Genomic DNA, 22,370 nt, shown 5'->3' with positions numbered 1-22,370 from the left:
GCAGAGTCTTTTCTTTTTTCAGGCTCCAGTCTGCTCTTAAAGAGGGACACAGGTTTCGAAAATGCGTAGCACCCAGCACAGATGTAAATATCAGTCTATGAATGCCGCAGAAATATCTACACAGTTAGTTTCAATTGATTCTGATCCGAACACATTTATGCAAACTGGGGATCCCCGCTGTATTCTTATGCCTGGGTTATGAGTATAGTTGGTTTATGAAGATTTATTCACTGATTTTCACATATTATCATTTGTTTGTCACTACTTTGGCAGACTGCTTCATTTGAAATGATTTTCCTCTTTTAATATTTTACGTTGAAGTTTCATTCCCTCAGTGATTTCTGAACAATGGCAATGTGCTGTGCCCGCGGAGGCCCAGTGTCATGTTGTGCTATCTGAACTTCTGAGCCCTGCAGAATTAATTGCTAGGACAATAATGTGGAGTTACATGTGGAACACTCCAATATTTCTAGAGGTTCTCCGGGCTTTTGTTTGATTTTACATTTAGATTGAACCCGAACATTGGCACTCAGTCTCTGAAGCAAGTGCTAAGATCTCTCCTGAAACACTTCGGAACTACTTCTTTGTTTGCCTTTATAGTATTTGATATTTCCTTTGAAGGAGAAGCACACTTGAGAGAGCCATTGATCCTAGGCTCTGCTTTCTCTTTAATATCTCGAAAAACTAAACTAATATGGCTTAGAGATGCTAGTGCTTCTTGCCTTCTCGAGCAGGTGCTGAGTGCGGGGCATCATCCCATACCATGCCTTTGGCTCAGGATGGAGTTTTTTCAAAAAATAATTGTGCTGTGCTTTTGGAACTATTTTGGAAACATGGGCATGTATGAGTTTTTTTTAAATATCACTTCATTTTAGAGATCTGTAAAATGTTTCTTGTTTCTTGTGGGTGTTTTTGTAACACCTTTTCTTATTTTCTAAATATTTTTACATTTGTCCATGTACCTGTGGTGTCTTTGCTTTTTTTGCGGATAATGTTGCGGTTAAAAGAAAAATAATTACACCAAATAATCCTCAAAACAGTGTTCATAACCAGAATTCCTTTCTGACAATTACTCATTTAATTGTAATTAAATTTGTTAAATCTAGAAGTGTTTTCAGTTATATGCATAGCATCAGTAGACCTCAGATGAAGCTTAGTAAAACTGTTATCTCTCACTTTTCATTCATTTGAATGTTTTAATTGAAATATTAAATTTATATTACTTAAGTGAAACATGAAAAGATTTTTGGTAATTAATCTATTTCAATATCCTGAGCAATTTTGTAGTAATTACTGATAGCTGATTATATAGCTGTCTTCTAGCAGTAGGTTCCATTTATTGTAGGGACAAACTTGTATCAGATTAAGTTAAAATAATTATATTACATTTTAGTACTGATTGTTTCTTAAAATGTACAATAACATCTTCAGTTCAATCAGTTACAGACATCCAACCTGCAGTATCTGAATTCAATTTTCAAGTGTCTATAAAATATATTGTCAAACTGTAGATTTGGTCATTGATAATGGTGGAGGATGTTTCCATTTTGTTTTGTTAATTTATTAACTTGTGATTACAAATTGATTGCTAGTTTTACATGGGAGGTGGTTTGGAGTATTAGGTGGTATTAGGTATTTCTAAAATAGGTATTTTAGAAAAAACAAATGCATTTAGACATTTCAACTAAATACAAATTGCTTAGAAACTAATACGAGATATAGCTAAGTCTTTATAAAATCGATTTTTCTTTTATGTATCGTAACACCGTAATGCCACTTAGCTGTGTTCCAACTCTGAGATCGAAACTGCCTAAAAAAAATTATTCACGGGGACAATGATTAGTCTCTGCACGAAGAAAAAAGCTGCCATTCTGCCACCAGGGCACAAAGATGTATTTTTTTCAATAACAAAGTGTCCAGAAAAAAAAAAATTGAACTCCAGTGCCTCAGAGCGGTCTGCCTTTCGGGTAGAAGAATCCATTGATAAAAGATAACCACGGCTCCTGTCTAATTGCATGTTTATGTTGCTGCATAGTAGTGGTGGGCTTTCTTTTTCTCCTGTAAGTTGTAATGAGTGTGACCTAATTAAAGCACAAAGCAGGAGTGCTAGCTGAGAAGGAAAGTAATGGCGGCAGTCCTTAATTCCTCGGAACCTCACTCAGAGCTGGTTCCCATGTAAAGATGCTGTCCCCAAAGCCACCGTTGTTTCCTTTTGCCAGATGCAGGTGTTCCCTACTGCTGTCAGGCTGCGATGATTAATGAGGATTTCCCCCATTGAAAGCAGCCTTTGCGGCATTATTCGGGGCATCTTTGGAACTGTCGGGGGAGACAGGGACAGAAGTGAACAACCAATTATTTGGCCATCAAGGAGGCAGCAAGACAAAGACATTAAGCAGGACAGGATAGCAGAGCTATTGTCTTAAAATATTAGTCTATTTCAATAGATTTTTTTGTTGCCAGACAAAAGAAACCTTGACATTTGAACTTTGTGGACGGTTTTTGAGTAATAATTAAAGCATTTAAAAGTCATCCTCTTTGGAGAAAATGTAGTAATAACAGAATCTTTAAAATGCTAGGAGCCGTGTACAGTTCTAAAAAGAGAGATACATCTTTTTGTGCTCTTGCATTTCACAGTAGAGTTGGAATGTACCTCAGCTGGTTATGATTTCGTGTTCAAAATATTCTTCGTCTATGAAGCATGATAATTGCCAAGTGCTTTATTGCATACATATTTATAAATTGATCTGCAGCTCCAAAAGAAGATTAAACACATTTAAACATTACCTTTTGCTCATTTGGATCTGCATGGATATTTGATACTACAGTACATTTCGGGTTTTTTTTACATTCTCCTTTGCGCAATTTTCTGTCTTGTGGGAAAACAACAGGTGAGGCATCAGGGACCAAAGAAGCCGTAAATGTGGAAAAGTTGACTCAACTAATATGTCTTTCAAGATAACTTAATGTCTTCTTAAAACATATTAGTTTTGCAATGATATTTTACTGCCTGGCTACAATCTATGAATCAATTAAACAGTGAAAGTACTCTAGCTCTCAGAAAGTAGAATACAATTTCAGGGTACATGTTGGTCTCTATTAGGTGCAGAAAGTGAGATCCTGTGTATTCGCTGAAGTTCACTTGTAAACATCAATTATTGACATGTACTGTAATATGGTCAAAAGAAGCAATACAACTATTTTCAAACACTGCATGTGCTGACAGAGGTATAGTACTTGGGAAACACTACTTACTTCTTGCTTTAAAACAATATTTTGGCCATAAAGAAAATGTTTTTTTTTCATAAACATTTAGCTTTACAATTTTGAAGATAACACTAGGAGGGATAGAAAGTCAGCCCCTTTAAAAGCAATTCTTGAATTGTACCATGGCAGAGAAAATGCACCGGTTCTCATTAAGATATATTTGTTAAATCTAAGCTTTCTGTCCTCCAAGCTCAACTGTTGTGTCATTAGTAGAGAAGGCAGAATTACTAAGATTACTGAGCAGAAGCAAAAGTGAAATAGGTAAATGTCAGTATTTTTTAATATGTTGTACATGACTGTCCAATTTATTTGTCTTTTAGAAATTATGAAGAAATTCAAGGATTTCATTAATCTCTGGGCTTTTATTAAACAATATAAATGTTGAGCAGAAACACAACTCCCTGCGGTCTGACTAGTGTATGTACATGGATCAAGAATCAGTGAATGCACACGAAAGAGTGTGTCATCTCATGGGGCACAACTCTGTTGCTCTAATTCAAGAAATAGTTTACTGCAGGGGACTGCTTTTGGCCTATCGCTTTCCCTGATCTACATCAATGATTTAGGTTCTGATATATTTAGCAGACTATTTAAATTTACAGTTGTATAGAGGAGCAAACACACAAACAGTGATAAGGAAATTCCAAAAAGACTTAAATAAAACCATGAATGAGGTAGACATGTTCCAAATTGTTCTTACTGTTGATACCTGCAAAGTTATCCAGACAAGAAGTACTGTTGGAACACAGTCCATACTGTATATTACATCTATGCATATCAGGTTTTATGGTACACTTCTATTTTCTCATCAGGACATTGTGAAAAAGCAATAATAAAAGCAAACAGAATGTTTTTGTATAGCTTGGTAGCAAAGCGTATGGAATATAAATGCCAAGACGTGAATGCTCAAGCTTTACAGTGCACTCGTAGTGTCATTCAGAATATCTTGTTCAATTCAAGTCAGGATATCACAAAAATGATATCGTAGCCACAGAAAGAGTTCATGGAACCAACAGGAATGATTCCTGGTTAAGGGAGCTAAATCTCTTCAGTCTAGAACAAAGGAGACAGAGAGATGTTTTGATTCAAATCAATCAGACCCTGAGGTGTAAGCAGGGTCAACCCAAGGGACTACATCTGACCCACTGGCTAAACAGAGGCATGTTTCACCATAGGGAACTAAAAGGAATTTCGATTAGGGTGGCAAATAGGAAATGTTTGTTTAGACAAAGAGCGGTGGGTGTCTGGAACAAACTTCCCAACCAGGTGGGTGACAACTAAAGTAAGCTCTGAGCTCCTTTAATAAGAAAAGTGAACAAAATGTTAGATTCACTTGGCTAATAATTTGCTTGACAAGCAAGATGGGCTAATGTTCTCCTCCTCATACAATATCATAGTCTTATGGCTATATAGTATGTTCTAAACAAGTAACTAAAGTTTACAGATATAGTATATCTACAGTGTACAGCATAGATATTGTACAGTATAGTTTACAAATCCCTCTCTGCTAAAGTGCATATAATATTTAATTTACATGTGTAAAAGTATTAGTTTATATTAAAAAATAGGTAATGTATTTTTTTCAGACTTTGTAAATCAAAGCTTTACAATACTCTAGATAATTTGATTAAACTGACTTCAAATGGCAAGAGGTTTGGTTCTCACCTATGTATCAGTATAATAGAATTTGTTCATTGCATTTTATTTAAAAACACGGTCAATATTTAATAGTGTTTAAGAATACTTTTCCTTGGAAGCCATGCATGACAGAAACACAATTATAACTGTACATGGCAGGCATCCAAATCCAGGTTCTGTGGATGGTATTAACGTAGGAAGTGAGCTCTTTCAGCTACTGTAGCACATCTGAATATTTATTCATTTCCAGGAATAACATCTGTATTGTATCTTAGCTTCTAGTACATTTTAAAGTTGATGAAACAGCTGTATTAGAAATGAGAATCAAGTAAAATAATTAATTATGAGCAATTTGTGCTAGGATTGTATTTTATATGAAGATAATTAAAAGAAATGCAAACTATATCCTGTTAGAAACAATTACTTGACACTAGTTCTTAATTTTAGTTTATAAAATGATGGAAGAGCTGCTTTGCTCTCTTTTATCTCTTCCACTATGCACTGCACATGAATTAAATCAGCTACTGTACATTAAGATATTTAGGGAATTATGTTTTGGGGTTATAATTTCAGATACAGTTCATGTAATTTATTAAGATCAGCAATGCTCATCAACAGAAATCATTAAATGTGTGCTTGTGTACCACAAATAAAGGCTAGAGAGTTTGATTTTTGTTTTGCTTCCTCCTTGTGCGGGACTACAACAGACCTTGCTGCACCCATGTGATCATTGTGCAGGTCGTCAGACTAAAATGCATTTTCAAATCACTCTGGTGGTCATGGACATGAACTGTGATGATTTCAGATCTCTTTCATTTCACTCCCATGGACAGGTTGAAACAAAGTTTAAATTGAAATGTATTTGTGTGTGAATAGCTCCTGGTTTCCTATTGGGACTCATGGTGTATTTATATAAGATTATAGAGTAATTTTCCTGTGCATGGATTCGCATACCAGAATGTCAGGCCATTGTAATAGCTCCAGAAGTGCATGGAAATATGCTGCCTGAGGGGAGCTGTTATGTGATCACTCTGCCTAGGTTCAGTTTTTCAGAATAAGACTTTGAAAAATATCCAAGTGGTATTCTTTAGCTCCCTAAATAAATACATATAAATTATGCTTCACCTCTAAAATGGATCACTCATGTTATAGTAGGTTATTAATAAAGCCTTCACCAGTCCTAAAAAGGAAGCTGGGATTACTTTTTTCCTTGATCTTTTTAGGCTGGGGACCGTCTGCATGCTTCAGGTTCTCCATTAAAATATTTATAGGTACAAAAAGGTTAACATTTTCTTTTGCTGTTTTCTACGCAAGAACATGTGATGTAAATCTCACCTGTTCGACTGTAACCAAACAAACATTTATCAGACAAGCTAACTGCACCATTAATTTCAAAATTACAAGTAGTTTTGCTTACAAATGTTTTAATGAGGACACTTCTGTCTCTTCAAAGGATGCGGCAGCTCCAAATATTCATCACGATGGTCTGTTTCAAGACGGATTTGCATGTTTCATCCACGCCCCAGCTCACTTCCTGGATGCTCTGTGAAATTTGAAGCCAATCATGTAAAACAAACCTCTGGAAAGGTTTTGTTTTAGTCTTTCAATGCTGTCTTTGTAGATAAAAACACTGTTCAGCACTGGCGGTGGGGCTTGCACAAGATTCTAAAAGCTGGGGTTACTGTACATGCTCTCCACAAATTCTGTTTTTTCCCCTCTTTAAAAATGGTGGAGAGCCTTTTACCACATTGCTCCAGGGACTGAAGTGGTCTGTCCGCAGGTACAGAGCCGACAAGGCAGGGCCTTGCTTGCCTTCCTCCGCCCACTTCATCAGTGTGCTTAATCCACTTGTTTATTCCACTCAGGGCTACAGATGCAGAAAAAAGCGTTCAGTCACAGAGATTGCATGCTGTTATAGAGCTGTTTTTGATGTAAAGCTGTACATATCGGCGGCCTTGTTGAGTCTGTTCACATCCTTCGGTGGCAGAACTGCAGAATAATTTGATAGAAGGTAACTTCTTTGTGAGCTGAGGGGTTATGTAGTGTTAAAGGTGAAGATAAAAGATGGGAACATATTAGGGCAAAGGCAAGCCCTCCATTGTTTTGTTCTCCAAAGGCAAATGATTCTCAGATTCCCAGGGTGTGACGCATAATATCAAATTGCAATTTCTAAATTGCTTTCTTTTTACCAAAACATTAGTTCTTCTCTACTGTTGGATGAGAACATACTGTATGATTTAATGGATAGTAATATTAAATGTTGTGCTGTATTATGAATGTTGCTGTACATTCTACCTTGCCATTTTTTCTACTCTCCTCTAATATTTTGATTTTAAAAATAGTAATCCTAAGCATTGTTTCCCTTCCCTGTCATTGCTGACATATTTAGAGCATTCTTTTAAAGGCAAATGATGTTCAGCTAGCACATACTGTAGGTGTTTGGTTTGTTAATTAATTTAACCAATTCATATACAGCAGGCTAGTAACCATACCTCAAAACCAGCAGAAAAAGTGTACCAAAATTAAAACATAAAAAATGCTTTTTTTGTTATAAAACTACCCAATATTCTCAATTCTTAATGACACGAGGGACTCTTTTGATTTTAGTCAAAAGTTTTTTTTTTTCAACCAATATTGCTGGTCAGTAAAATTGTTCCACATTGATGAGGCTTGTGAAAGACAGTGAAAATATTTTAAAATGAATCATTTAGGATAATATTTTACTTATACTTTTGCGGATAAATTAAATTAGGCTTGTGCATCATCTGCGACCTGTGCTCCTATGTATACTGTAGTGCTTATAGCCATTACACTGTATCCTACTTCTGTCCTTTGTATCTGTCTTTCCTGTCTATTGTACAGTATCTGCTGTTGAACACTGAACACAAACTGTGTCACAAGAAATGGTCCAGAACTTTTCTAGCCATGCTACATTGTGAGATTTTGACAAGCGTTAACTTAGTGCACTCTCTCTGAACTATGTTCTGACCTTTAAAAGGACTACTCCGAGGCAGATGATGTTTTATACAAGGCCTCATAGAGTACGGGCTGCCTGCAATAAAAAAAATTGTAAGATATCTTAGACCTCCACTGCAGCTCCTGTCATTTTTGCAAATAATAGAAAATTAGGCAATCAAATAAAACCAATGATTAAGGCAAGTACCAAATGTGTTTTTTATTATGGCAAACATTGGTCAGTTTGTTGAAACCTTGGTATTAGTATTGTACTTGTCTTTGCATATCGTTCTGTGAGCATCACAGTCTGCGCTCAGTTCTCAGATTTAATTTCAGATACAGCTACTTTCCTTTACAGGAAATCTGATTAAAATTTGAATATTAAATACATTAAATTAGTTAATTTTACAGTTAATTCTACTGTACAAACTGTTGCAGTTTTAAAAGTTAAAAATGTGTTAGAAAATCAAAGCTCTCTAAATAGAAATTTATGGAGGCCAAAAGACGTTGATTCAACAAGACATTCCCTATGTTAAAACTATCTCACTATTATCAGCCTCCCCATCTGGTCAGTTTACTGAAGTAGGTTTTTACAGAGCTACAGTAGGTCAGTTTTGTTATTGATTATGTATAAATAGGTTTGACAGTGATACAAAAGGTTGTGTAATGCAATGAAGACCTTTTCCTCATAAACTCTATTCATATCCATATGAAGTTAACTTTTATTTGTGGTAAAATGGCAATAAAGAATGCTTTTTAATCCTAAGGATTTATAATATGTATTAATAATAATGTGTGCAAAATGTTCTTCATTCTCTTGTAGTTAAATTTACAAATGTACAAAAATGCTTGCAATAGTACACAAAATTTTGTGTAATTAAGTCTTTTAGACTACAAACAACATGGTAGAGTAAATAACATGCAACTTTGAGCATTAGCATTTTTTGTGCAGAGATATGAAATGATTCAAAATGATTTCATGCGTTTTTTTTTATCACAGAAGATGAAACACAGGTGTAAGTATTTCTCTGAAAATGAAAAGTCCGTCAGAGGAAACCTGAAATTGACTATGAAGAAACAAACAGAGGTCTAAGAACAAATTTGATTTCTCCTTTCAGCTGTGTTGTATTAAATGGCCTTTTGGGTGTGAGGTTTAAGAAGCAATTCTGACATGGGCTGCAAATTCATGTTCCATATCCCTGCTGCTATAAACCTTGCTCAAGTGGAACACACGCTAATTTTGGTAACAGTTTCTTTCTACTCTATTGACAAAATGAATAACATCTACTGAAGGTATTTAAAAATTCAGTCACATCCACATCTCACAGCCTATAAGGAGCTTTCACGCTTTTAGGTTTGCTTTAGATGTTTAATACCCTTTTCTTTTGTGTCAAGGAGCTCACGAGGCGTTAAGAAGCACTGATAAACCCACTTAGATCCCTTCCTGGGCCGTCACCTCTCTCTGCCAAGCGGCTTTAGGTGGTAACTGATCTGTGACAGGCTGCCAGTCAAACAGAGCATTTCTGAAAGCTGACACAAAAGAGTGAGCGCCAGAGAAAGGGATAGGGGAGAAAAAAAGAGAGAAAAGAAACCACACTGTATCAGCGTCTCTTTCCCCTCAGTCAGGTTCATGGTAGGGCAGCTTGGAGCTTGTGAGATAGAGATCACTGGCCCATCTAGACTGGGGACTGCCCCGGCTTACTGCTGATAATAGAGGGAAAAGTGAGAGTGACAGTCAGATGGAAATTGACACAGGGCCTCTGTCAATGCCGTTGGTTCCCAGGGGACAAGAAAAGGAGCTGAGCTTGAAATGTCACTGCAGATAATTCCAGCAGCTCTCTATCTTTGTGCAGAGTATCATGCTGCACCAGATGCCAGGCGCAGTTTGTTGAATTTCAGCTTTTTCCAGCTTACACAGTCTGCCTGCGTGAGCTTGAAGCTGTTGGTTCGAAAAAAAAAAAGGGTTGCTGGATGTCAATGCAAATCGAAAAAAAGAGGAAGTTTTGACATGGTTAGAATAACATACCTTAGAATTATTTAGCCCAGAAACCAATGAAATGTTTACAATCCCATTCTTCTACTATCATCATGTCATGTCTAAAACTCCAACAGGGTTTTATCATGTGTGCAGTGTGTCTGTGCAGGAATAAACCGCTATATGATTTGTGAATAAAATTATTTCACTGACTCCACTTTTAGTTGTATACACTTACAAGCACATAGCACAAGAAATTTCAAGACTTTCCATAGTATTTACAAAGAGCATGAGGAACTTTGTTTTATAATTTACTTACATTGTACTGAGAAGAAAATACTGCATAGGTTTACACACCATAACAAGACCTTTTTAAAACTGCTTTCATCTCTTATTGTATTTAATGAATATGAAAGTATTTCATCATTAGAGACCAGATTTAGATTTCTTAGATTTCAAAATACTATTCAGTGTCCTCCAAATATATCGTGACAGCAAAGTCAAATATTTATTTTTGCTTTACAATTTGCTTTGCGATGTGCTTTTATGATCCTGTAATTACTATGAATAATAAGTACAATCTCTTCTATATTTTGGAGTTATTCCACATGTACATTTGATCGTATTAGAACAAAAACGCACCCTGTGTTTAACCCAGTGATTTGAAGTGACCATTACTATTGGGACACATTCAATTTAAGTCAATTTCAGTGTGTAAAAGTCTGAATTTGGTTGCTTATATCTTAGAGGCAATAACTGTGTTCGACACAAGGTGAGTTTTTGTCATGTTGCACGGTCAAGCATCTTCCAGTGAGTATAGAAGCATTCTCTTCTACATAAGATGATAAAATGTTTCTGGCGAATTCAGAATCTGTTCTGCTGTTCCAATTATTAGGTACATCATCAATAAAGCTGAGTGAGACAGTCCCAGAGGCATCACATTGTCTAAAATGTACTTTTTACCACAGACGGTTAATATTGAATGCTTGAATTAATGTGAAATTTACTTGCAGTTACTTTTGCTTTTTAATAATGTTATGTTAATGGGAATCATTAGTACTCAATGGCTTTGCCAAATTTGTGAATCATCTCCTCACCACAGAGTAGTCCTCTAGCTTGTGCAGTGATACCTTTATGTACAATACTGAACTCCAGCACCTTTGCACAATATTCCCTCTTAAGCCATTTTGAACTGCAGATAATTACTGCTTAAAATTAATTATCATAGCCTAGTAAAAATTTGAACCATTGTTTTCTAACATCTGAAATAGAAGTGTGAATTATAATTACTTGTTTGTCTGTCCCATTATTAAAAAAATAATTACTCTTTTGTGAGCTTTTTAAATTACTTGTATTTTTTAGATGTTATAGTACGCAGTGTATTAAAGAATTACATCAAAAAAGCTTTGGAGGCATAAATGCCTAACAGGTCTTTTTTACTATTTTCACAATGTTGTTTTTTGTTTTATTTTATACATTTATACATTTATCTATTCATACATTTGCAAAATCAATAATGACATTATAATTGTCTTAGATAAATATTACAAGAAATGGACAATGCATACTGTATATCTTTTTTAGACATGCATGTTGCATTTAATTTTGGTCATTTTTGATTGTATAAAAATGTTACTTCATTTAAATTCAAAATGCAAGCAAACATTTATATAGCAGGTTTAAACTATTTTATACTCTCAGCTCACGGGGTTTGTGATGAGGAGGACTAACCAGTGTGTCCTGAGAACCAGCCAGTCATATCACCTCCGCTGAGACCTGAAACAGGTTTACCTGTAGTCTTACAGTTTCTGATGGGAATGCTGCACAAATAGCAGAATCTACCTCTATATACTGTAGGAATGGCTGTATCAGTGGAGGCTTTATTTGTGTGGTTTGGTTATTGGAGCTACAGTAAACAAGGCAGGGGAATGCTGCAGAGTGTATTGGGGTGTGCATGTTAAATTAAAAGTAAATATTAATGAGTTGTACTAAGCTGATGACAAAAGAGTACTCTAAAAATATGTACTGTACAATTACATGTAATTCATCTACCTCATCAAATGCCTACAAAAAAGTAAAACCAGTTTGCTCATATTTTCTATGTGTTTTCTCTGTTATTATAATTGCTTTTGTTTTTACTTTAAGCCTTTTGTTTCTCATCTGTTATTGTACAGAATATGTGTGTTTCACTTGACAAACTTCAAACGCCACACAGTGCTTTTAAAAGCAACAGATAAATAAGTGTCATGTGATTATTTTATTTTAAAGCATTTGTGAGTTTTGGGACATTCTGTTCAAGAGGAAGCCTATATTATAGCCTGTATTGGCAGTATGAGCACATAGATTTTATTATGCACTGAAGCTAATACAAAATATGTAAGTGTGTCAGGATCCCACATTCTCTAATGTAGCCCCTTAGTAGGCACATAACTACCCATCTAAGCCCCATGTATGCAGGCTCCTCTCTCCTCTCTGACCTCCTCTTGGGTATGGTCCACTGGCATCCAAGCACTCATTAGCCCGTACCAGCTGGTGACCAGTATGAAGATTATTATTCCCTATTTGGACTGTGTATACAATATTTCAGCCTTCTGCTTATATGTGAAACATGCTAAGATTCTGTAGCAGATGCATTTACCCATTGACATTGTCCATATACAGTACATGAATATATATTAGCAAGGGTTTCTCTTACACTGAACAGCAACACGAATCAGGGAACTAAGGATACATCATACTCCACACACATGTTGTCTCGAACTTTTTAACTTGTTTTTTCATATAGCATGGTATACAGAGGGAAAGGCCTGGTCTGCTACATTGTCACAGTACATTACAGTCCACAGGAATCATAGGACATATCACCCGCTAAGCCATTCACACTACTCTGGACAGGATGTGTCACTCCAAGGGAATATCCATCCATTTTCACTATTTCAATATTCATAAAAATATTTTCAATAACTGCTTATTCCGGTACAGGGTGGCAGATGAGCTGCAGTTTTCACTGGCAGACAATGTGTCACGAACAGTTCTTTCAGGCCCTATGCAGACAACACGATCTGGAGGGAAGTGAGGAATACATGAGGAAAGAGGCATGCTAGGGGCTGGCAGGAAAGGGGGGAGGCGTGTCCATGGTGCACTAGTGTTCAGGGGAGGTGTGGCTGAGGCGAACAGTCCAAGGGAGTCCGATGCAAATCCAAGAATGAAGCGAAAGTCCAAACCCGGGTAATCCATCCTGACAGACACACAGAAGAATTAAAAATCCGGAGCGGGATCCGGTGGAGGGTCGGGGAAATAAAAGGGGGTAATGGGACCAGACGCTCCCTGATCCCGGACCCAGATGGTCAGGACGCCGTAGTGAAGCCTATGCCGTCGAGCTGCTCCTGGACTAGAGGGTAGGCGGGCTTCCGGGCGTCCATGTTCCAAAGCTGAGCCCCGATAGGCAGGAACGTCGGGTTTATATAACACAGGGCCTGGAACTGGAGACAGGTGCTGGAGATAAATGAAAACAAGGTAGGGCTGGAGCGTCCTTAAGAAGAGGGGTTTACGATCGTGACACAATGGGCACAAGGCAGGATACACTCTGGACAGGAAGACAGATCATCACAGGAAAGGAACATACATTTACTTACACACACATTTTGGTGACAATTAGATATGACGAGTAATTCTATATAGCATCATTTTGGGCTGCAGCCTAGACTGGAATCAGATCTAGGGCTCTAGAGCTGTGAGGGTGCAATGCAAATCAGTGTGCCAACTCTATTCTATAAGCGTCTCATCTGGGGCTGTACAGTTTATTCTGGTAGAGTATTTGATATGAGTTGGGTGGCCTATCACTAACATACATGGATTTGTGCAGAGACTTCATTTACCATTTACACTTTGTCTTCTTCTGAAAAAATTATGCTATGAAAGGTATTATGCAGAACTTGAAAGATTTCTCTTATATTGTTTGAGCTACCCAATCTATGCAGATTGATTACAATGAAAAATGGGATAAAATGAGTGATTCTTTAATTTTTAAGGTGTAAAAAGCTTGTTCAAAGAAGTAAACATTACCTGAGCCAACTGATCATTTTTAAAAGAAAAGTAAAATCCAGTCAGATTATCAGTATCTCAATTAATACCTACATGCGTGACAAACAAACACTTACAAGATCAAAGCTTCAGGAAGCGTTACATTTTACTTGCACCCTGAAAGCTTTACCTTTCATAAAAGGAAAAAAAAGATTCTCTAAAGGCCCTTTGCAGAATGCTTTGCAGAGTGTTTGTTGTGGCAGTTGAGTGCACAAAAGAATTCCACAATTTTCAGTCTTTGTTAGAAGAGATGCTTTTTATGAGCATCATGTAAATGGAGTGTGAAACTCTTCCTTTGAACTAATTGTCACTGAAATGCTTTTTCAAAGGGTGCCTTTGTCTAAATAAATGTATTATTCTGAGAAATAGAAATGGGCTCAGTCCTTAATGCACCCTCTTCCCTAAAGGTAAGGTGGTTTTGTAGTTCATATGAATCCAAAAGTGAATAGATTCTATGGAGTCATCTTTTCTTAATGACGACACTGTGAAGTGATTACCTCCAACTAAGCCAAAGTAAACTAAAGGCAACATGTGACAGCTGTTTTTACTGTCCTTCTATTTTGCTTGTTAATATACTGTACTTGTGGTCAAAATGATAGTGTCCAAATACAGAACAAAATCCACAATATTTTTTTATTCTAATTCTAATTCTAATTCTTATTAACAAACACAGCAACATCTTGCATTTGAGATTCATCCATCATCACAATATCAAGATTTCAACTTCACAGTATATCCCATCAGACTTGTCTGTTAGGAGAATTTAGCCCACGTCTTCCACGACAAAACACAAACATTAGTCATGCGTATTGCAAACCAAATCCAAAGATATACTGTAGTAGTTCAGGTGGGTAGCTGCGTCAGCATGTGTAAGCTGCAAAGGAACAAGTAATAGGTTTATTCCATGCTGAAAAGAGAAAAAAGAAAACACAACGTTTTGGCTGTGGAGCCTTCTTCAGGTGTGTTTTCTTTCTTCTCTTTTCCGCATGGAATAAACCTATTACTTGTTCCTGGTATCTTTTGTTTCAACGAACGACCTATTCTACAGCTATACCGTCTGGGTGAAATCATTTTAAATAATAAAAGCAGATGATAAAGTATTTGAACATATTTTAAATTAAATCTAATTATGTTACCCAAAATAATACAGTACTAGGAACACTTAATCGGCAACTAATTGACAATTCCTATAATGTTGATGTTAAATGATAAAAAATTGTATTCATTTTTGGATATTTAGGGCCACAGTTTTATTTTTAGAACTTGGTAACTCTGTAGCAGCAGTGTGTAGTAGGAAAGCTGTGGCTCCTAATCCTGGGTGTGGTGTGGCACTGCTGTACTCTTGAAGGTGGCATTTCAATCACATTCCTACAGTATAATGCCCAGCTGTATAAATGAGTACCTCAGAGGGCTGTTTTGGATCAAAGTGTCAAACACTAATCCCCCCAATCCATATGAAGTGTAAACTTGTTATATGGCAGTTAATAATAATAATTAATAATTGCTTACACTAATATAGCGCCTTTCTGGGCACTCCACTCAAAGTGCTTTACAGGTAATGGCGACTCCCCTCCACCACCACCCAATGTGCAGCACCACCTGGATGATGCAACGGCAGCCATAGTGTGCCAGAATGCTCACCACACATCAGCTAGCAGTGGGGAGGAGAGCAGAGTAATGAAGTCAGTTATTAAGAGGCCATTATTGGCAAAGCCAATGGGAAATTTGTCCAGGACGCCAGGGTTAAACCCCTACTCTTTTCGAGAAACGCCCTGGGATTTTTAATGACCGCACAGTCAGGACCTCGGTTTTACATCTCATCCAAAGGACGGCGCCTGTTTACAGTATAGTGTCCTCATCACTATACTGGGGGATTAGGACCCACACAGACCGCAGGGTGAGCGCCCCCTCTTGGCCCCACTAACACCTCTTCCACCAGCAGCCTTAGTTTTTCCCATGAGGTCTTCCATCCAGGTACTGACCAGGAACACACCTGCTTAGCTTCAGTGGGTTGCCAGTTGTGAGTTACAGAGTGATATGGCTGCTTGCCATAAACTTAGGTCTGCATCACTGGCACAGTGTGATAGAGATGGTACTGTATGATTTTGAGACATACAGTAGTGCAAATTTGGATTATTTCATTACCTGCTTCCTAAAGTAGCAGCAAATTAAGCAGCAAGTACAAGCTATCTGTTTCGATGGGTTATTTACCAGTCAGAGGATATACTTATCTTTCTTCTTAGTAAGGACCTCTGGATTCCTGGATGTATGAATCCATTAAATGTTTAATTCTGTTCACCTGTCCCTCCTGTGCTGGTAAAGAAGTTGCAGCAGTGATTTGAGGTTACTCAAAATAGACTATTTCAGGTTTGGGGTATAAAAATAATGAATGGTCACAAAATGAAATAGAAACAAAATAATTACACCTGTAGGATATACATTATGCCTTTAGTTTTTTAACAAAGTTCCTGGCCTGCAAGATTTTCCCCATGCCAAAAGGCAATTGAACTACACCTTTTTCACTCTAGTATATTTTGGAATGATTCAACTCTCTTTCTGGACACCAGAAAGATAAACCTGCTGTTTTCCTTGAAGATCCATAGAAACAGCAGGGGAAAAGCTGGTAGAAGTGATTCCTGGTTGTGAATAAGCAGCGCACCGAGAACACTGAATTAATGTTTCAGGGAAGAAAGAGAAATGATATAATTTCGAAAGAGACCTCCCTGTCACAAATAAGGGACAAAACAAAATCTATTCATCCATTTTCTAGCTGCTTCTTCCAGTTCAGGGTTGCAGGGGACCAAGGAGTTCAAGGCAAGATGCACCTTCGCTGGGATATTAGTCCATCACAGGGCGGACACATACACTCACATCAGGGCCATTTTTCTCAGAAGCCAATTAACAGCCTGCCAGTATGGTTTTGTAGTGTGGGAGGAAACCCACACAAACACAGGGTGAACATAAAAACTCCACACAGATCGCACCCCAGCTCTGGGATTGAACCCAGGGCCTAGCTGTTCAAGGCAGCAATGCTAACCACCCCACCACTGTGCCGCTTGAAAAGGCAATTGAAAAGGGAAATGGTGTTCTTTTGATTATAAAATACAAAATTAAGACATAGAATGTAAAAAAAAGTAGTAAACTTTAGCTTATTCTGTATGTTTTGTTTCTGTATTGTATAGGCATGTGTTTTTGGTAAGGTCAAAGGCATGCACATATTAAGGTGTGCACCTTCATTTACTGTATATAAAAAGAATTGGCCCGCTGCCTTTACGTAGAAGACCAGGCTATAGAGCATTGATAGTTATTTCTTCTTCTTCTGAGTTAAGCTTTTAAGGACTTCTTTGTCTCAATGTCTGTGTGTTCTCTCTTGTTTATTGAAGGTAAAGTGGGTGAAACGCCAGAGAGCCCATTACAGAGACAAGCGTGCAGCAATCCCAAGTCTGGATGACAGGACTCGTCATGGTGTGTACCATAATTTCACTAGCACAATCCATCACAGAGCTGTCAGGAAGTAAAGTGCTTAGTAAGCACTGCATTGTGGCTATCAGGATGCTTCATGAAACAGTAATTAATTGGAGGCTGTATTACTTTCTGTTTAGGGAGATGAATCAAAGCAGTGTGTTTATACCTGAATAGAGGTTGTGTATTATTATTGTTTCTACATGTACTGAAAGTGTGTCTTGTATCTTCTCCTCTGATATTCCTCTGTGCCTTTAATAATGATCATACACATCAGTAAACAAAGATAATCACCTGAACAGCAATATTTTTCATTTTTAAGATGAGTGGGCTTACATATGTTTTCTTTGTTAACAATTAAAAAGAAATCCCACCACAAATATCTATGCAAATATGATTTGTTACTTTCATGCAGCTATGAAAAAAAGCACCACTGGTTGCTGGGCTCACGTAGTGCTGCAGATCTGTTCTTTCACACAGAATTCGATGGAACGTGCTTTCTGTGGAGGAATTACAGCAGCTCAGAGTTAATACAGCCAGTAAAACAGTCTGATTTCAGCTCTTTCATCTGCAAACTGTGAGCCTGTCTACTGTGGGAATACCAAAAGCAACTACTGTATTTCATTTTGATTTTTATTAGAAATATCTAACAACTGCTATATACAGCTCTGCCATATTTTTACAAACAGGCTGTCATCTGACATAAGATAAATACTTCTAAAGGTATTTATGCAAACTGCTTTTCTATTCATATTTGATTATTCTTTTTCCCCATTTTAATTTGTTTCCCATTTATTATCCCAGCTTCATGTATGAAATTATTATACTTAACTGGTCTTTTTATGTTTCTATATGGAGAAGAGACATGAGAATTTTGTTTTGTTCAGCCTAAAAGCAGCTTTAGCCATGCGTACTGGGTGACATCTGTGGTTGCTGATGTCATTTGTAGATGCACGGCAAATGCAAAAACAAAACAAATATCAAAACAGATTCGTGAAGCACGTAGCGCAAGATGATACAGGGTAATTCCTCGCTCAATAAAATGACTCCTATTGTTATTCAGTAGGTTTTTCAACAATATCTTTATACAGCACTGATGTCATACAGTTATATATGCATGTTATTTCTAACTATAACTGATTATAAAACTCAGATGTTAGAACAAGGTGAAAACTCGAATACACTACAGAAAATCCATCTGTGTTGATTTGACTGGGGGGTTTTTTCCTGTCTCATTTCTCTTGGTGTCTGAGCTCTATTCAAAATTACTACACCTGTGAAGGCACCCAGAATCATCTCAGTGTTTGCAGTGTTGACAAAATGTTTCAGGACCACCACATAGATTCACCATTGTTCACAAAAATCTTCTAAGCTATTTCAGAGTTTATTTTATATGGAATTGCTATCCACACGTATTGCAGTCAGGAAGCAAACAGTAAGCACTCACTCATGTTGCTGTTTCCTACAGTATGTACAGGTGAAGCCTGCTTTAAAAAACATGTAGAAAATACACAGATGCTTTCTCAAAATAAAAAAAAGATTATTTGCTTAAAAGCAAAATGTCTCACAAAGTGTAGATGGGAAAAAGCTCAATCTTAGCCAAAACATGAAACATTAATATTAAAGGAATACATTTAGTAATGTGAATTTTTATTTTTGTTGCAATATTTGGAACAAAAACATCTCACTTTGAAGATAGGCTAAGATATGTTGTGCTATTTTATGAGCTGGTTTCAAATGCTTTGCATGCAAAATAATACAAAAAATGAGTGTAAATTGAGAGTAAAATTTTAGGGGGCATTTAGAAAACAACAATTTTCAGCCATACTGTATATTGAAACAAATTGTACTTATACAGCTTTTTTCCTGCATAAACAAATGTGCTAAATACATCTGTAAATATACATTATATGTAACTTCAAGTTCTAACATTCTCATGTCAGTCCTTCTGGTTGATGAATACAGTATGGCAATGATACAGCTGACAGTGCTCAAGGCTTAGTATGTGGAGGCAGAATCCTTCTCTTCTACAGGCAGCTGTGAATAGAAGTGTAGCTGTGTGTAATGAGAAATTGCTGGGTGAGCACCAGCCCTTCCCATTTGCATACCTATCCTACGTATTTAAATTAGCCATGCTCTCTTCACTGGTCATTTCACTCCACTCTTCATTCTTCTTTCTTCGTGCATGAGAACCTTTCTCTTCAACATACGCTGCTTAAAATTAAAGCAGTTCGTTCATTGAAGGTATAAATTATTCAAATAAAATAATTATGTTGAGCACAGATTCCATATATAAATACATTTCATTTAAGGGGTCCTAGTGCCGTTTTTCAAACACAGTCAAGAATAGATATTATGGTATTATGTTCTTTCTTTCAACTCTCTGAATCTACAACACTGTGAAAGATAATTTTGCTCAGATTAGACAACTTTAAGTACACAAGATGGAAAATGAGAGGAAGCCTTCAATACAGCCCTTTAAAGCAGTGAGAATATGTTCTTGACACTGGACCATGCATCTGTATAAGGAAAACAGCTACAGACAAAACAGGGATAGAATGAGATACAGCATTTATTGCTTGCAATAGAATCATATCAGCTAAACAAAATATTGAATACATCTAATGGTCTAAAATGTTTAAAGTTGTAATGAAGCTCTCACAGGCAGACACAAGAGATACGAATAAAAAAAAAACATTCAGTTCCCTTTGAAAAAAGAAATAAAATAAAAGTGGAACAAATGCAAGATAAGTTTTTTTAAACACTCAAGTGATACTTGTTTTTGTTTATTTAATCCTATTTCTTCAGAGCTCTGTCAGTTGCCACTGTATACATACAGTATCTCCCAGAGGTCAATAACACAGTGAGTCACTTTAAAGAATCAACACTGTGCTTTTTCTCCTAACAGAAAAGGTCAGATCTGGACAAGGGCCTATGTTAACACACTTTTGAAATGTATTCATTGTTCTTTTTGTTCCCTGTTTTACTGACCAATTATTTAAAGGAATAGGTGGTTCTTTTTTGGTGCATTGTTTCAAAATACACAGAAAGTTGCATTTAATTAATTTTGCAGGTACCAAAAACTGGCTTATTTAATGAAGTTTAGGGGGCTTCTATTTTTTTTTCAATCTTTGTGTTTTTAACCACTTAAGAAGTATAGCTTTTGGACCAGCATAAAGGTTTGATAAAACTTTCTGTTTTGTACCTCTTAAAATCCTTAAGCTCTTAAAAGCTGGGTGAAGCAGCTTGTAACACTTTTTTCTTTCTTTTACATGCAATATGTTACTAGTACACTGTTTTCTTATGCAGAATAATTAGCTTTATAAAAGAAAAACAGGATAAATGGATAAACAGTGTTGTTTGCATTAAAGCCTAATATCACAGCTCCTGAAGAACAGCTACTTGAATGACTTTAGAATTATTACAGGTAAAACAATTTTGATCTGTTATTGTTTTTATGCGGGGTAACAGTGTAACAGAACTATATGTCTAGCTGCATCTGTATGTAGCATTTTGGCATTTCCATCACTGGCAAATCAAATGTGTAAAACAGGTTATGGTTGTTACATATTACTAACAAATTACTACACAAAATGAAACGATTTCACGAGGAGTACAATAATCAGATGCTTTGTGAATATTTATTTGGTATTTAAGTATAATATGTTTTAACCAACCCCTCTTGGCTGAAGGGTAGCCTCCTAGCCATAGGACGAGGAGGTTTGAACTCCTATTTAGAGAGAGGTGTTAACCAAGAGGTTGTAGTGGGGTGGATGCAACAAAAATGCAAAAAGACGTGTGTGCAAGAGAGATATATAGTGAAAGTCAATAATTGTGATTTGAAACAGCTGGGCAGAATTGGGTATGTCTTTCATTATCCCTCCCAGACTTCAGTTAAGAACTTCCCTTTCATGAGGAATAATGACACCCAAAAGCCAGATGGTTTGATGGTTTGTGCCGTCTTGGGGTGATCTCCTAGCCGTGGGAGGAGGAGGCAGGAAACCCCAAAAAGAAACAAGTTAACCCCCAAAACCATCAATATAGAAAGAGATACAGAAGGAACGGGGGCACAGTAAGGAAATGCGGACATTATGCTTAAAAGAGAAAGCAGACTGATCTGGAGGTACTGTAGGATGCCAGACAGCCCCAGAGCCAAAGACATGACATCAGAAGCAGCAAGGGCAGAGGTGAACACTTGGCATAGTGGCAGGAGATAAAAGCTGTAGGACGCCTGCTGATGCCTATTAATTGAGCCGAAAACAGGATACCGGACAGACCTGGACTGAGGAGATGGTATGCAAAGCAGCAGAGGGCGAGAGGGAGAATCCTGGGATTGAATGCACCATAGATGTTGCGTTTGGTCAGCAGATGAGAGTGCAGGTGAAAGAAAGAGTTATAAATAATGAGTCAGTGATGAAATTGGTGAAATTGGCTTTGTCTGTTATCTCTACCAAGCTTGAGTTACGAACTTCCATGTAGAATGACTATTAGCCTTCTGTGAGCTTGCATAAACTTTAGCTTAACATTTCTCTATCCTGTGAACATTTCTAGCACTCTGTAGTGACCATTTAAGCATTGAAAGTAATAATTTATATTTAAAAATGTCTTAAGCTAATATAAGATGCTAATGAAAGGTATTAGATGTGCATATCTGATATGCTGTGAAACTCAACCCATTGGTTTCACAGATCCTAAACATGACTAATCTTGGACTATATTGTATTAATTTAGAAAATCTTACTTAGGATAGGTACTAACTGGGGTCTGTGAAATCAGTTTTGAAAGTTTATTTTCTCAGTGGTTATTTTCATTCGGTCTGGTATTAGAATCCAATTGCAACTTGAGGTCTTACTTGCTATCTTAACCAGGGGATCACATGTTGTCCTGGTGTTCTGGGTGATGCTATCCTGTTTCTAATGGGTACCAATCTTTATATTGACATTTACAGTATGTGATTTCCCAACACTTGCGTTGAGGAATCGGTCCCTATTTC

General features: G+C 36.9%; 1 protein-coding gene across 2 annotated transcripts in view; it reads left to right on the top strand.

Annotated features, from left to right (window-relative positions):
• Positions 1-22,370, top strand: part of LOC107078452 (PC3-like endoprotease variant B) — a 353,320-nt gene that overhangs the window by 77,702 nt on the left and 253,248 nt on the right. For both annotated transcript variants that reach the window (XM_015355975.2, XM_069178602.1), the window contains exon 4: positions 17,299-17,380. In XM_015355975.2, the coding sequence (XP_015211461.2) occupies positions 17,299-17,380 (82 nt within the window). The remainder of the gene's footprint in view (positions 1-17,298; positions 17,381-22,370) is intronic.

This window comes from Lepisosteus oculatus, chromosome 2 (assembly GCF_040954835.1).
Source record: "Lepisosteus oculatus isolate fLepOcu1 chromosome 2, fLepOcu1.hap2, whole genome shotgun sequence".
NCBI classification, from domain to species: domain Eukaryota; kingdom Metazoa; phylum Chordata; class Actinopteri; order Semionotiformes; family Lepisosteidae; genus Lepisosteus; species Lepisosteus oculatus.
Note: the sequence above shows the minus strand (reverse complement) of the source record. Positions and strands in the feature narration are given on the sequence as shown.